This window comes from Ranitomeya variabilis, chromosome 3 (assembly GCF_051348905.1).
Source record: "Ranitomeya variabilis isolate aRanVar5 chromosome 3, aRanVar5.hap1, whole genome shotgun sequence".
NCBI classification, from domain to species: domain Eukaryota; kingdom Metazoa; phylum Chordata; class Amphibia; order Anura; family Dendrobatidae; genus Ranitomeya; species Ranitomeya variabilis.
This window is the reverse complement of record NC_135234.1, coordinates 547,367,333-547,383,574: the sequence shown is the minus strand read 5'-3', so window position 1 is coordinate 547,383,574 and position 16,242 is coordinate 547,367,333. Positions and strand designations below refer to the sequence as shown.

General features: G+C 46.1%; 2 protein-coding genes across 2 annotated transcripts in view; both read left to right on the top strand.

Annotated features, from left to right (window-relative positions):
• The window catches only part of HS6ST3 (heparan sulfate 6-O-sulfotransferase 3), a 1,159,628-nt gene that overhangs the window by 428,350 nt on the left and 715,036 nt on the right, over positions 1-16,242 (top strand). The gene's annotated exons all lie outside the window — the stretch shown is intronic.
• LOC143816580 (uncharacterized) lies at positions 10,544-14,634 on the top strand. Its single transcript, XM_077297151.1, has 2 exons — positions 10,544-10,686; positions 13,241-14,634. Exons 1-2 carry the CDS (start codon positions 10,590-10,592, stop codon positions 14,200-14,202), a joined length of 1,059 nt encoding a protein of 352 aa, XP_077153266.1. The 5' UTR covers positions 10,544-10,589; the 3' UTR covers positions 14,203-14,634.

The following is a 16,242-nucleotide window of genomic DNA, read 5'->3' as shown; positions in this document are numbered from 1 at the left end:
GGCTGGAAGCTCTTGTGAGCTGAAATTGCCACTCTGGTGTCATGAGTTGATATTAGAGTCTTAAAGTAATTTCAGGATGGTGTTTTGAAAGGGTTTTCAGCTGACTGTGAAGTTCCCTTTTCTGTCTTTCTACTATCTAGTAAGCGGACCTCAATTTGCTAAACCTATCTTCATACTTCGTGTGTCATTTTCCTCTAAAATCACCGACAATATATGTGGGGGCTACTGTCTGCCTTTTGGGGAAAATTTCTCTAGAGGTAAGCCAGGTCTGTATTTTCCTCTGCTAGGGTCAGTCAGTCCTCCGGCTGGCGCTGGGCGTCTAGGGATAAAACGTAGGCACGCTACCCGGCCACTGTTGGTTGTGCGGTAGGTTTAGCTCACAGTCAGCTCGAGTTCCCATCTTCCAAGAGCTAGTCCTTTTGTATGCTTTACTACGGTCTCTTGCCATTGAGAACCATGACAGTTTGGCCGGCCCAGAGTTAAAATAATTGGCAGAAGAAAGGAGAGAAAAGAAGTCTGCAGAGAATTTTTTTTTTTTTTTCTGAGTTTGCTCATTAGTTCATTCACTTGCATCTCTGCTTACTGCAGCCTTCGTCTCTCTCTCCTTCTAATCCTTGAATGGTTCTGATTTCACCTGATTAAAATGGATCCTCAGAGTTTAGCTATTGGTTTGGATAATCTCGCTATGAAGGTTCAAAGTTTACAGGATTTTGTAATTCATGCTCCTATATCTGAACCTAGAATTCCTTTACCTGAATTTTTCTCCGGGGATAGATCTCGCTTCCAGAATTTCAAACATAATTGTAAATTATTTTTGTCTCTGAGATCTCGCTCCGCTGGAGATCCTGCACAGCAGGTCAGGATTGTAATTTCCTTGCTCCGGGGCGACCCTCAGGATTGGGCATTTGCTTTGGCACCAGGGGATCCTGCGTTGCTCAATGTGGATGCGTTTTTCCTGGCTTTGGGGTTGCTTTATGAGGAACCTCATTTAGAGATTCAGGCTGAAAAAGCCTTGATGGCCTTGTCTCAAGGGCAAGATGAGGTTGAAATATACTGCCAAAAATTTCGTAAGTGGTCTGTGCTTACTCAGTGGAATGAGTGCGCCCTGGCGGCGAATTTCAGAGAGGGTCTCTCTGATGCCATTAAAGATGTTATGGTGGGGTTCCCTGTGCCTACAGGTCTGAATGAGTCCATGACAATGGCTATTCAGATTGATCGGCGTTTGCGGGAGCGCAAACCTGTGCACCATTTGGCGGTGTCTACTGAGAAGGCGCCAGAGATTATGCAATGTGATAGAATTCTGTCCAGAAGCGAACGACAGAATTTTAGGCGAAAAAATGGGTTATGCTTCTATTGTGGTGATTCAACTCATGTTATATCAGCATGCTCTAAACGTACTAAGAAGGTTGATAAGTCTGTTTCAATTGGCACTTTACAGTCTAAGTTTATTCTATCTGTGACCCTGATTTGCTCTTTATCGTCTATTACCGCGGACGCCTATGTCGACTCTGGCGCCGCTTTGAGTCTTATGGATTGGTCCTTTGCCAAACGCTGTGGGTTTGATTTAGAGCCTCTGGAAGTTCCTATACCTCTGAAGGGTATTGACTCCACGCCATTGGCTAGTAATAAACCACAATACTGGACACAAGTAACTATGCGTATTAATCCGGATCACCAGGAGATTATTCGCTTCCTTGTGTTGTATAATCTACATGATGTGTTGGTGCTTGGATTGCCATGGCTGCAATCTCATAACCCAGTCCTCGACTGGAAAGCAATGTCTGTGTTAAGCTGGGGATGTCAGGGGACTCATGGGGACGTACCTTTGGTTTCCATTTCGTCATCTATTCCCTCTGAGATTCCGGAATTTTTATCTGATTATCGTGACGTTTTTGAGGAGCCTAAACTTGGTTCACTACCTCCGCACAGAGATTGCGATTGTACTATAGATCTGATTCCGGGCAGTAAGTTTCCAAAGGGTCGTTTATTTAATCTATCTGTGCCTGAACATGCTGCTATGTGGGAATATATTAAGGAGTCCTTGGAAAAGGGACATATTCATCCTTCGTCATCTCCCTTAGGAGCCGGTTTTTTCTTTGTATCTAAAAAAGATGGCTCTTTGAGGCCGTGTATTGATTATCGGCTTTTGAATAAAATCACGGTTAAATATCAGTATCCTTTGCCACTGCTTACTGATTTGTTTGCTCGAATAAAGGGGGCCAAGTGGTTCTCTAAGATCGATCTTCGTGGGGCGTATAATTTAGTGCGAATTAAGCAGGGGGATGAGTGGAAAACCGCATTTAATACGCCTGAGGGCCATTTTGAGTATTTAGTAATGCCTTTTGGTCTTTCAAATGCCCCTTCAGTCTTTCAGTCTTTTATGCATGACATTTTCCGTGAATATTTGGATAAATTTATGATTGTGTATCTGGATGATATTTTGATTTTTTCGGATGACTGGGACTCTCATGTCCAACAGGTCAGGAGGGTTTTTCAGGTTTTGCGCTCTAATTCCTTGTGTGTAAAGGGTTCTAAGTGTGTTTTTGGGGTTCAAAAGATTTCGTTTTTGGGGTACATTTTTTCCCCCTCTTCCATTGAGATGGACCCTGTCAAGGTTCAGGCTATTTGTGATTGGACGCAACCCTCTTCTCTTAAGAGCCTTCAGAAGTTTTTGGGCTTTGCTAATTTTTATCGTCGATTTATAACTGGTTTTTCTGATGTTGCTAAACCGTTGACTGATTTGACTAAGAAGGGTGCTGATGTTGCTGATTGGTCCCCTGCTGCTGTGGAGGCCTTTCGGGAGCTTAAGCGCCGCTTTTCTTCCGCCCCTGTATTGCGTCAGCCTGATGTTACTCTTCCTTTTCAGGTTGAGGTCGACGCTTCAGAAATCGGAGCTGGGGCGGTTTTGTCGCAGAAAAGTTCCGACTGCTCCGTGATGAGACCTTGCGCGTTCTTTTCTCCTAAATTTTCGCCCGCTGAGCGAAATTATGATATTGGTAATTGGGAGCTCTTGGCTATGAAGTGGGCTTTTGAGGAGTGGCGTCATTGGCTTGAGGGGGCTAGACATCAGGTGGTGGTATTGACCGACCACAAGAATTTGATTTATCTTGAGTCTGCCAGGCGCCTGAATCCTAGACAGGCGCGCTGGTCGTTATTTTTCTCTCGGTTTAATTTTGTGGTTTCTTACCTACCGGGTTCTAAAAATGTGAAGGCGGATGCCCTTTCTAGGAGTTTTGAGCCTGATTCCCCTGGTAATTCTGAACCTACAGGTATCCTTAAGGATGGAGTGATATTATCTGCTGTTTCCCCAGACTTGCGACGGGTCTTGCAGGAGTTTCAGGCGGATAGACCTGATCGTTGCCCGCCTGGTAGACTGTTTGTTCCGGATGATTGGACCAGTAGAGTCATCTCGGAGGTCCATTCTTCTGCGTTAGCTGGTCATCCTGGAATCTTTGGTACCAGGGATTTGGTGGCTAGGTCCTTCTGGTGGCCTTCCCTGTCGCGAGATGTGCGAGGTTTTGTGCAGTCTTGTGATGTTTGTGTTCGGGCCAAGCCTTGTTGTTCTCGGGCTAGTGGATTGTTGTTATCTTTGCCTATTCCGAAGAGGCCTTGGACTCACATCTCCATGGATTTTATTTCTGATCTCCCTGTTTCTCAGAAGATGTCTGTCATCTGGGTGGTGTGTGACCGTTTCTCTAAGATGGTCCATTTGGTCCCCTTGCCTAAATTGCCTTCCTCATCCGAGCTGGTTCCTCTGTTTTTTCAAAATGTGGTTCGCTTGCATGGTATTCCGGAGAATATCGTTTCTGACAGGGGAACCCAATTCGTGTCTAGATTTTGGCGAGCGTTCTGTGCTAGGATGGGCATTGATTTGTCTTTTTCATCTGCTTTCCATCCTCAGACTAATGGCCAGACCGAGCGAACTAATCAGACCTTGGAGACTTATTTGAGGTGTTTTGTGTCTGCGGATCAGGATGATTGGGTTGCCTTTTTGCCCTTGGCGGAGTTTGCCCTCAATAACCGGGCTAGTTCTGCCACCTTGGTTTCTCCTTTCTTCTGTAATTCGGGGTTTCATCCTCGTTTCTCTTCCGGTCAGGTGGAGTCTTCGGATTGTCCTGGAGTGGATGCTGTGGTGGAGAGGTTGCATCAGATTTGGGGGCATGTGGTGGACAATTTGAAGTTGTCCCAGGAGAAGACTCAGCAGTTTGCCAACCGCCGTCGTCGTGCTGGTCCTCGTCTTTGTGTTGGGGACTTGGTGTGGTTGTCTTCTCGTTTTGTCCCTATGAAGGTTTCTTCTCCTAAGTTTAAGCCTCGGTTCATCGGCCCGTACAAGATATTGGAGATTCTTAACCCTGTGTCCTTTCGTTTGGACCTCCCTGCATCTTTTTCTATTCATAATGTCTTCCATCGGTCATTGTTGCGCAGGTATGAGGTACCGGTTGTGCCTTCCATTGAGCCTCCTGCTCCGGTGTTGGTTGAGGGTGAGTTGGAGTACGTTGTCGAGAAGCTCTTGGACTCCCGTGTTTCCAGACGGAGACTTCAGTATTTGGTCAAGTGGAAGGGCTACGGTCAGGAGGATAATTCTTGGGTGACAGCCTCTGATGTTCATGCCTCCGATTTGGTCCGTGCCTTTCATAGGGCTCATCCTGATCGCCCTGGTGGTTCTGGTGAGGGTTCGGTGCCCCCTCCTTGAGGGGGGGGGTACTGTTGTGAATTTGGTTTCTGGGCTCCCCCGGTGGTTACTGGTGGTACTGAACTTGTGTGCTTCATCTCCTCTGTTCACCTGTTTCCATCAGGATGTGGGAGTTTCTATTTAGCCTTGCTCCTCAGTCATTTCTATGCCGGCCAACAATGTTACCAGAAGCCTTTCTGTTGCATGTTCCTGCTCCTAGACTACTATCAGCTAAGTTGGACTTGTAGTCCTAAGATTGTTTTGCATTTTTGTTCCAGTTCTCTGTTTTTGAATATTTCTGAGGCTGGAAGCTCTTGTGAGCTGAAATTGCCACTCTGGTGTCATGAGTTGATATTAGAGTCTTAAAGTAATTTCAGGATGGTGTTTTGAAAGGGTTTTCAGCTGACTGTGAAGTTCCCTTTTCTGTCTTTCTACTATCTAGTAAGCGGACCTCAATTTGCTAAACCTATCTTCATACTTCGTGTGTCATTTTCCTCTAAAATCACCGACAATATATGTGGGGGCTACTGTCTGCCTTTTGGGGAAAATTTCTCTAGAGGTAAGCCAGGTCTGTATTTTCCTCTGCTAGGGTCAGTCAGTCCTCCGGCTGGCGCTGGGCGTCTAGGGATAAAACGTAGGCACGCTACCCGGCCACTGTTGGTTGTGCGGTAGGTTTAGCTCACAGTCAGCTCGAGTTCCCATCTTCCAAGAGCTAGTCCTTTTGTATGCTTTACTACGGTCTCTTGCCATTGAGAACCATGACAGTTTGGCCGGCCCAGAGTTAAAATAATTGGCAGAAGAAAGGAGAGAAAAGAAGTCTGCAGAGAATTTTTTTTTTTTTTTCTGAGTTTGCTCATTAGTTCATTCACTTGCATCTCTGCTTACTGCAGCCTTCGTCTCTCTCTCCTTCTAATCCTTGAATGGTTCTGATTTCACCTGATTAAAATGGATCCTCAGAGTTTAGCTATTGGTTTGGATAATCTCGCTATGAAGGTTCAAAGTTTACAGGATTTTGTAATTCATGCTCCTATATCTGAACCTAGAATTCCTTTACCTGAATTTTTCTCCGGGGATAGATCTCGCTTCCAGAATTTCAAACATAATTGTAAATTATTTTTGTCTCTGAGATCTCGCTCCGCTGGAGATCCTGCACAGCAGGTCAGGATTGTAATTTCCTTGCTCCGGGGCGACCCTCAGGATTGGGCATTTGCTTTGGCACCAGGGGATCCTGCGTTGCTCAATGTGGATGCGTTTTTCCTGGCTTTGGGGTTGCTTTATGAGGAACCTCATTTAGAGATTCAGGCTGAAAAAGCCTTGATGGCCTTGTCTCAAGGGCAAGATGAGGTTGAAATATACTGCCAAAAATTTCGTAAGTGGTCTGTGCTTACTCAGTGGAATGAGTGCGCCCTGGCGGCGAATTTCAGAGAGGGTCTCTCTGATGCCATTAAAGATGTTATGGTGGGGTTCCCTGTGCCTACAGGTCTGAATGAGTCCATGACAATGGCTATTCAGATTGATCGGCGTTTGCGGGAGCGCAAACCTGTGCACCATTTGGCGGTGTCTACTGAGAAGGCGCCAGAGATTATGCAATGTGATAGAATTCTGTCCAGAAGCGAACGACAGAATTTTAGGCGAAAAAATGGGTTATGCTTCTATTGTGGTGATTCAACTCATGTTATATCAGCATGCTCTAAACGTACTAAGAAGGTTGATAAGTCTGTTTCAATTGGCACTTTACAGTCTAAGTTTATTCTATCTGTGACCCTGATTTGCTCTTTATCGTCTATTACCGCGGACGCCTATGTCGACTCTGGCGCCGCTTTGAGTCTTATGGATTGGTCCTTTGCCAAACGCTGTGGGTTTGATTTAGAGCCTCTGGAAGTTCCTATACCTCTGAAGGGTATTGACTCCACGCCATTGGCTAGTAATAAACCACAATACTGGACACAAGTAACTATGCGTATTAATCCGGATCACCAGGAGATTATTCGCTTCCTTGTGTTGTATAATCTACATGATGTGTTGGTGCTTGGATTGCCATGGCTGCAATCTCATAACCCAGTCCTCGACTGGAAAGCAATGTCTGTGTTAAGCTGGGGATGTCAGGGGACTCATGGGGACGTACCTTTGGTTTCCATTTCGTCATCTATTCCCTCTGAGATTCCGGAATTTTTATCTGATTATCGTGACGTTTTTGAGGAGCCTAAACTTGGTTCACTACCTCCGCACAGAGATTGCGATTGTACTATAGATCTGATTCCGGGCAGTAAGTTTCCAAAGGGTCGTTTATTTAATCTATCTGTGCCTGAACATGCTGCTATGTGGGAATATATTAAGGAGTCCTTGGAAAAGGGACATATTCATCCTTCGTCATCTCCCTTAGGAGCCGGTTTTTTCTTTGTATCTAAAAAAGATGGCTCTTTGAGGCCGTGTATTGATTATCGGCTTTTGAATAAAATCACGGTTAAATATCAGTATCCTTTGCCACTGCTTACTGATTTGTTTGCTCGAATAAAGGGGGCCAAGTGGTTCTCTAAGATCGATCTTCGTGGGGCGTATAATTTAGTGCGAATTAAGCAGGGGGATGAGTGGAAAACCGCATTTAATACGCCTGAGGGCCATTTTGAGTATTTAGTAATGCCTTTTGGTCTTTCAAATGCCCCTTCAGTCTTTCAGTCTTTTATGCATGACATTTTCCGTGAATATTTGGATAAATTTATGATTGTGTATCTGGATGATATTTTGATTTTTTCGGATGACTGGGACTCTCATGTCCAACAGGTCAGGAGGGTTTTTCAGGTTTTGCGCTCTAATTCCTTGTGTGTAAAGGGTTCTAAGTGTGTTTTTGGGGTTCAAAAGATTTCGTTTTTGGGGTACATTTTTTCCCCCTCTTCCATTGAGATGGACCCTGTCAAGGTTCAGGCTATTTGTGATTGGACGCAACCCTCTTCTCTTAAGAGCCTTCAGAAGTTTTTGGGCTTTGCTAATTTTTATCGTCGATTTATAACTGGTTTTTCTGATGTTGCTAAACCGTTGACTGATTTGACTAAGAAGGGTGCTGATGTTGCTGATTGGTCCCCTGCTGCTGTGGAGGCCTTTCGGGAGCTTAAGCGCCGCTTTTCTTCCGCCCCTGTATTGCGTCAGCCTGATGTTACTCTTCCTTTTCAGGTTGAGGTCGACGCTTCAGAAATCGGAGCTGGGGCGGTTTTGTCGCAGAAAAGTTCCGACTGCTCCGTGATGAGACCTTGCGCGTTCTTTTCTCCTAAATTTTCGCCCGCTGAGCGAAATTATGATATTGGTAATTGGGAGCTCTTGGCTATGAAGTGGGCTTTTGAGGAGTGGCGTCATTGGCTTGAGGGGGCTAGACATCAGGTGGTGGTATTGACCGACCACAAGAATTTGATTTATCTTGAGTCTGCCAGGCGCCTGAATCCTAGACAGGCGCGCTGGTCGTTATTTTTCTCTCGGTTTAATTTTGTGGTTTCTTACCTACCGGGTTCTAAAAATGTGAAGGCGGATGCCCTTTCTAGGAGTTTTGAGCCTGATTCCCCTGGTAATTCTGAACCTACAGGTATCCTTAAGGATGGAGTGATATTATCTGCTGTTTCCCCAGACTTGCGACGGGTCTTGCAGGAGTTTCAGGCGGATAGACCTGATCGTTGCCCGCCTGGTAGACTGTTTGTTCCGGATGATTGGACCAGTAGAGTCATCTCGGAGGTCCATTCTTCTGCGTTAGCTGGTCATCCTGGAATCTTTGGTACCAGGGATTTGGTGGCTAGGTCCTTCTGGTGGCCTTCCCTGTCGCGAGATGTGCGAGGTTTTGTGCAGTCTTGTGATGTTTGTGTTCGGGCCAAGCCTTGTTGTTCTCGGGCTAGTGGATTGTTGTTATCTTTGCCTATTCCGAAGAGGCCTTGGACTCACATCTCCATGGATTTTATTTCTGATCTCCCTGTTTCTCAGAAGATGTCTGTCATCTGGGTGGTGTGTGACCGTTTCTCTAAGATGGTCCATTTGGTCCCCTTGCCTAAATTGCCTTCCTCATCCGAGCTGGTTCCTCTGTTTTTTCAAAATGTGGTTCGCTTGCATGGTATTCCGGAGAATATCGTTTCTGACAGGGGAACCCAATTCGTGTCTAGATTTTGGCGAGCGTTCTGTGCTAGGATGGGCATTGATTTGTCTTTTTCATCTGCTTTCCATCCTCAGACTAATGGCCAGACCGAGCGAACTAATCAGACCTTGGAGACTTATTTGAGGTGTTTTGTGTCTGCGGATCAGGATGATTGGGTTGCCTTTTTGCCCTTGGCGGAGTTTGCCCTCAATAACCGGGCTAGTTCTGCCACCTTGGTTTCTCCTTTCTTCTGTAATTCGGGGTTTCATCCTCGTTTCTCTTCCGGTCAGGTGGAGTCTTCGGATTGTCCTGGAGTGGATGCTGTGGTGGAGAGGTTGCATCAGATTTGGGGGCATGTGGTGGACAATTTGAAGTTGTCCCAGGAGAAGACTCAGCAGTTTGCCAACCGCCGTCGTCGTGCTGGTCCTCGTCTTTGTGTTGGGGACTTGGTGTGGTTGTCTTCTCGTTTTGTCCCTATGAAGGTTTCTTCTCCTAAGTTTAAGCCTCGGTTCATCGGCCCGTACAAGATATTGGAGATTCTTAACCCTGTGTCCTTTCGTTTGGACCTCCCTGCATCTTTTTCTATTCATAATGTCTTCCATCGGTCATTGTTGCGCAGGTATGAGGTACCGGTTGTGCCTTCCATTGAGCCTCCTGCTCCGGTGTTGGTTGAGGGTGAGTTGGAGTACGTTGTCGAGAAGCTCTTGGACTCCCGTGTTTCCAGACGGAGACTTCAGTATTTGGTCAAGTGGAAGGGCTACGGTCAGGAGGATAATTCTTGGGTGACAGCCTCTGATGTTCATGCCTCCGATTTGGTCCGTGCCTTTCATAGGGCTCATCCTGATCGCCCTGGTGGTTCTGGTGAGGGTTCGGTGCCCCCTCCTTGAGGGGGGGGGTACTGTTGTGAATTTGGTTTCTGGGCTCCCCCGGTGGTTACTGGTGGTACTGAACTTGTGTGCTTCATCTCCTCTGTTCACCTGTTTCCATCAGGATGTGGGAGTTTCTATTTAGCCTTGCTCCTCAGTCATTTCTATGCCGGCCAACAATGTTACCAGAAGCCTTTCTGTTGCATGTTCCTGCTCCTAGACTACTATCAGCTAAGTTGGACTTGTAGTCCTAAGATTGTTTTGCATTTTTGTTCCAGTTCTCTGTTTTTGAATATTTCTGAGGCTGGAAGCTCTTGTGAGCTGAAATTGCCACTCTGGTGTCATGAGTTGATATTAGAGTCTTAAAGTAATTTCAGGATGGTGTTTTGAAAGGGTTTTCAGCTGACTGTGAAGTTCCCTTTTCTGTCTTCTTACTATCTAGTAAGCGGACCTCAATTTGCTAAACCTATCTTCATACTTCGTGTGTCATTTTCCTCTAAAATCACCGACAATATATGTGGGGGCTACTGTCTGCCTTTTGGGGAAAATTTCTCTAGAGGTAAGCCAGGTCTGTATTTTCCTCTGCTAGGGTCAGTCAGTCCTCCGGCTGGCGCTGGGCGTCTAGGGATAAAACGTAGGCACGCTACCCGGCCACTGTTGGTTGTGCGGTAGGTTTAGCTCACAGTCAGCTCGAGTTCCCATCTTCCAAGAGCTAGTCCTTTTGTATGCTTTACTACGGTCTCTTGCCATTGAGAACCATGACAGTAGTAGGAGGGAGGGAATCTCTGGCCACTGGGGAGAGGGAGAGGAGGGGGAGCATGGATTAGGCCATTCATTTAGAAGAAGAGGATCATCAGATGGATTTGAACCAGGACATGTGGGACGTATGAACACTGGGGACGCAGCGGTCGAGTCAGGCTGGCTGCACACTGCATCAACTTCCATGGGACAGCACGAGGATGGAGGAAGCACGCGCCCAGAGAGATCGCGTCAGGACGCCGGATTGGCGGCTGCTGGGAACACAGCACCCAGGCAGCCAGGTGAGCGAGACTGCACTTCTTTTTACTTACCTGCACTAGCCTCAAATGGGAATGCAAGGGGGGAGGAATTATCTGTTGGGGGGGCTAGTGGCGGCTCTGGTGTTTTATTACAAAGTCTTAAAGATTTAGTGCGGTTATGGGAGGCGGGGAGTGCGCAGGGTACGTTATCTCCCTCGGCGGCTTGGTTAGGTAATAGAAGGGGTATAGTGGATGGAGAAAGAAGTCTGGAGTCACGTCCTGTGGTACAGAGCGAGGTAACGGGGGTTACTGCGGCGGCTGGGGACGAGGCGGCTTCGGGCAACGCAATAACGGGTCAGGTATCCACGGCGGTTGATAACGGGGGCAAAGATAAAGATGAAGCAGTGCGTTTAGGGGATGCTGCAAAATGTGAAGTGTATGTCTGTTTTGAGGGGCCTCTGGGAACACATTTAAAGCAGGAAGTAAGGGATAGGATTTGGAAGGGGGAATACGTGGAGATATTCTCACTTCTCCCACTCGAACGTTTTAATTTAGACAGGGTCAGACGGGATGAGTATAAAAAGGAAGACGAGGAGAGGAGACGTTTTCATTTGATACCCCGCACATTCAACAATTGGTTACAGGCTTTTGCTATATTGGCTAGTGTGATTGGGGAAAAAGCGCCAGAAAATTGTTCGCCCCTATTCTGCTATATGGATACCATAGGGGAGGCATATAGAGTATACGGGGGACAAGGATGGTTGAGATATGATGAACAATTCCGCCAGAGGAAAGCAGTTCGTCCAAACATTAGATGGGAACATAAAGACATAGCTCTATGGATGAGAGTGACGGCCCCTGGAAAAGGGGGTTAGGGTTCACAATCGTTTCTTGGGGGCACCGGGGGTTCAGGGCAGTCAGGGCACTCGGTGGCAGTACAGAAAGGACTGTGCTTCTCATACAATGACGGCGCATGCAGGTTCGGCGCCAAGTGCAAATTCAAACACGAGTGTTCCGCCTGCGGAGGTAATCATGGGGTGTCGAAGTGCTTCAAGGGAGGAAAACAGAAGGGATCTGAGGGTTTTGAAAAAAGGGGTGACACCGGTTCGGCTGGAAGAGATGGAGCACTTCCTAAATAAATACCCTGACAAAGAGGCTGCAAAATTGTTGCGTGATGGTTTTCGGGAGGGATTCAAGATCCCTTTTGTTGACATGGAGGTGAGGTTATCAACCAGGAATTTGAAATCAGCCAGGGAATTCCCAGAAGTGGTCACTGAAAAATTGCAAAAAGAAGTGGCTTTAGGTAGAATGGCTGGGCCGTTTTACACAGCCCCCATGGTTAACCTGAGAGTGTCGCCATTGGGGGTTGTACCAAAAAAGGAGCCTAACAAGTTCAGGTTGATTCATCACCTCTCATTTCCGAAGGGCTCTTCGGTAAACGATGGAATTGACCCCCAATTGTGTTCTGTGTTATATACTTCTTTTGATTCGGCAATGTCATGGGTTAGAAAATGTGGACAAGGGGCCATGTTGGCAAAGACGGACATTGAGGCAGCGTTTAGACTGCTACCAGTTCATCCGGACAGTATGCATTTGCTTGGTTGTTTTTGGGACGGGGGATTTTTTGTGGATCGTTGTTTACCGATGGGGTGTTCATTGTCATGCGCCTATTTCGAAGCATTTAGTACGTTTTTAGAATGGGTAGTTAAGGACGTGACAGGACTCGGTTCTTGTGTTCATTATCTGGATGATTTCTTGTTTGTTGGGTCGGCCTTTTCTTCGGATTGTTCGGTTTTACTTCACTCGATGGAAGGGGTGGCTAAAAAATTTGGCGTTCCGTTGGCAGTGGAAAAAACGGTTGGGCCTGTTACATCTTTGAGTTTTCTGGGTATTGAAATCGACACGGTGGCAATGGAGTGTAGATTGCCTGAGGACAAACTGGTGAACATGAGATTGGAGGTGAAGCGTGTGGGTAGCTTGAAGAAGGTAACACTTCGTGAGGTCCAGTCGTTGCTTGGTAAACTGAACTTCGCATGTCGGATCATGCCAATGGGAAGAGCCTTTTGTCGTAGACTTTCATTGGCCACGGTTGGGATTAGGGCGCCAAATCATTTCATACGGCTTAGAAGGGATCTGAAGGATGATTTGAAAGTTTGGGAATTTTTTCTGGATTCATACAATGGAAAGTCACTCTGGATTGCGCCGGTGGTGTCGGCGGAGTTTCTAGGCATTTTGGTCGGTTCAGCGGACGAATCGGGTTTTTCTTTGTTTTTTCGGAACGAATGGTTAGTGGCCGAGTGGCCAAAAACGTGGAAAGAGAACGGTTTAGTGGCTGATATTACACTACGCGAAGTTTTTCCTATCGTGGTAGCTTTGACACTATGGGGAGGCAATGTTCGAGACAAAAAAAATATGTTTTTGTTGCGGCTCAGTTGGGGCCATGGAGGCTATTAATTCGTTGTCATCATCAAAACACTCTCTTCTGCGAGTTTTACAACAATTGGTTTGGGCTGGTTTGAATTTTAATTTGTGGGTCACGGCGGAGCTTGGGGTTTTGAAATATAACAAAATTCTTGAAGCTCTTTCTTCTTCGCAGTGGGATCGTGTTCGGGAGTTGGCACCTCAAGTGGAACCCACGGGGAAGGTTTGTTCAGAGGAGCTTTGGAATCTTCCGCTGGGGCAGTGAGAGACTTGTTGGCCAGATCGCTGTCGGCTGGAACTTGGTCGCACTATACGAGGGCCTGGGATTCTTGGGTCCGGTGGAAAAATCAGATGGGTGCGGATTTAGAGGACGAAAGCAAATTGATTTTATTTATCGGTCATATCTGGGAGTCAGGTTGGTCAGTGTCAAAAATCAATAATTCGTTATCAGGCTTGGCTTTTGGCTTTAAACTTAGAGGGTTGCAGGATTTGACAAAATCGTTTCTGGTCCGGCAGGTGGTAAAAGGCTGTCGTAAAGGCTGGAAGGTGTCAGACGGTAGGCGGCCGGTGTCATATGAAGTTTTATTAAATCTGGAAAATCAGTTAGAGGCTGTGTGTTCGGATATGGGGGAAGTAATTTTGTTTAGATTAGCATTTTCTCTAGCATTTTTTGGTGCGTTTCGGTTAGGTGAATTGGTTAGTCCTTCCAAGTGTAAGAAAGGTGGTATACTGAGGCAGGATGTGGACATGTTTGGGGACAGGCTAGTGATAATTGTGCGTTCTTCCAAAACGGATACTGCAGGTAAAGGTTGTCGAGTGGTTCTTTTTGAGGTAAACGGCTCTCCAGTTTGCCCGGTAAAATGTTTGAGGGAGTTCCTGTCTGGTCCAGGTTCGGGGGATTGCCCATTGTTAGTGCATAAGGATGGGTCATTTCTCTCCCGTTTTCAATTTTTGACTGTATTTAGACGTTGTTTGGAAAAAGGGGGCATTTCAGCGAAGAATTTTAGTGGGCATTCATTCCGGATTGGGGCGGCAACGGAGGCTGCCAGGAGGGGTCTAGGAGATGAAATGGTTCAGAGGATCGGTCGGTGGGAATCAGTAAGATTTCGTTCTTACATTCGCCCGTCTTTGTTGTAACGGATTGATCTAATTGACCGCAGTTTTCCTTTTCAGTTATACGGTGTTGATGTTTCCTTTTCTATTTTCAGAGCCGAGGCAATTGCTTATTTGGATCATGGGTCATTCATTTGTATTCTGGGCGGCATTGAGGGCCGACGTTCGGCCGGACGGGAGACAACTGGGAGTGCCCCGATCGCGTGGAACCCTGAGGTGGATCGGAAAAAGGGGTATGATGTGGAAGCAATTGCTGTCGGAATTCCAGAGATTTGTTCGATTGGATCGGGTGCCAGACTTGTTGGTGGTTCATTTGGGGGGCAATGACTTGGGCAAACGTCCCTGTAGGGAACTAATTAAGGATATCAAGTTTGACATGTTACGGCTTTGGTCTATGTTTCCACGTTTGTTGGTTGTTTGGTCGGACATTGTGCCCAGGAAGGTTTGGCGCGAGGCAAGATCTGTTCATGGTGTGAACCTGGAGGCCAAGTTTTACGGTTATGGAAGACAAGTTTTTATGGTCTGGAGGCCAAGTTTATTACATTTTGGGGCTTCGAGGACCACCCTCCCCGTGGTTAATGTTTAATAAATAAACTGTTTGTTATTATGTGTTAATAAACGGCTGCTGTGGCCAACTTATCCAAATACCATTGTGGTCAGTTTTTTATTTCAGATAAAGCGGTCGGGCCGTTTGGTTGAAGGGTAAAAATGAGGAGTAAAAAAGGTGGGTAGAGAAACTCATGGGGATTCACGTATACCAACTGTCATGTTATAGTTCATGCTTTGTGCTTACCTTTGTATATTGCTTTTTATGCTTGATAGCTAGCAAATATTACTGTCATGATCCAGTCCAGGGTTTGTTTCTGATTATTCGCTCCCCGGGATGGTCATGCAGGGGTTAATCTTCCTTGCCTCGTTTTGGGATCTGTCTGGCTATTTCAGTCCTTTGTTACCTGCAAGCAGTGTCAGGTATAGTTCCTGTCTCTGGCTTGAGCAGCTGACCCGTTACACCCTTTATCCTCTGCCCATTTACCTAGGTCTAGTTACTGTGTTCCCCTGTGGCTTCGCTTGTTGTAGTAGTCGCTCTCCATGTTGTGACCCTTTGGTATTTGACTCTGCTTGTCCTCTGATCTGTTTGACTGTCCTGCATCTCTGGTTTTCCTGCTTCCAATTGGCTCTGACTTTTTGGCTTGTTTTTGACTACGTGTATTGCTGTGACCTCTGGTACTTCATTCCCTCTCTATGCTGTAGCAGGCATTACAATTGCTTTATGCGGTGATTTACTTTATGCTGACCTTTATATTATCCTACATTAGTAGAAGCAGAAAAAGCAGAAAGGGCACCTAAAAATCAATATGAGCATTGTAGTTTAAAAGAATAATAATTAAACTCATATAATTATATAGTTGTATAGTCTTTGTGTTAGATTAGTGTGAAGCACACTGAAAACTTTAACGAAGCCCCCTGAGGAAGGAAATCTCTGAAACACGCATTGGGGTGGGCGGGAGACGGCACGGCATCCTGTGTATCTCCACCTGGTATGTTGCTCTCTGTATTTGTGACACATGTCTTTGAACTTTGTTGTGCACAATGTTAGGTGAACTCCCTATGATTTATTCATCTATATCTTTTGGTGCTGTTAAGATGAGCTGCACATGGTGGGATATAGATACTACTATGAGATTGGCATATATTGAGCAGGATTGCTGCTCAGTCCTCCTTGCCTTATAATATGCATTTGATTGCCAATTTTAGCCCATTTATTTGTCAGAGATCGTTTGAATATTTAATAAATTGTGTATCTTTTGATTAATTTTGGACTACTACATTATGTTTTCTTCATGGTATTTTATCCTACATTAGTGTATATTAATCCCATATTTATCACTGTGTATTTCTACTTGTCCATTTTGGGTTGTGGTACATCTCTGCAGTGACTCTTCAGGCAGAGGACACTCAATAACCACGTCACAGCCAGAGGACGCGGAAGACAGAGTCTGGCGGTGGAATGGGGACAGGTGAATATCGCATGGCTCACCCTCCCCGTTATACTCACCCCATCCT

Excerpts from the sequence above, each read along its gene's own strand:
- LOC143816580 (XM_077297151.1), top strand. The coding sequence starts at position 10,590 with ATGGGACAGCACGAGGATGGAGGAAGCACGCGCCCAGAGAGATCGCGT. Across the intron at positions 10,687-13,240 it reads CACAGCACCCAGGCAGCCAG|TGGGATCGTGTTCGGGAGTT; the intron begins GTGAGCGAGACT and ends TCTTCTTCGCAG.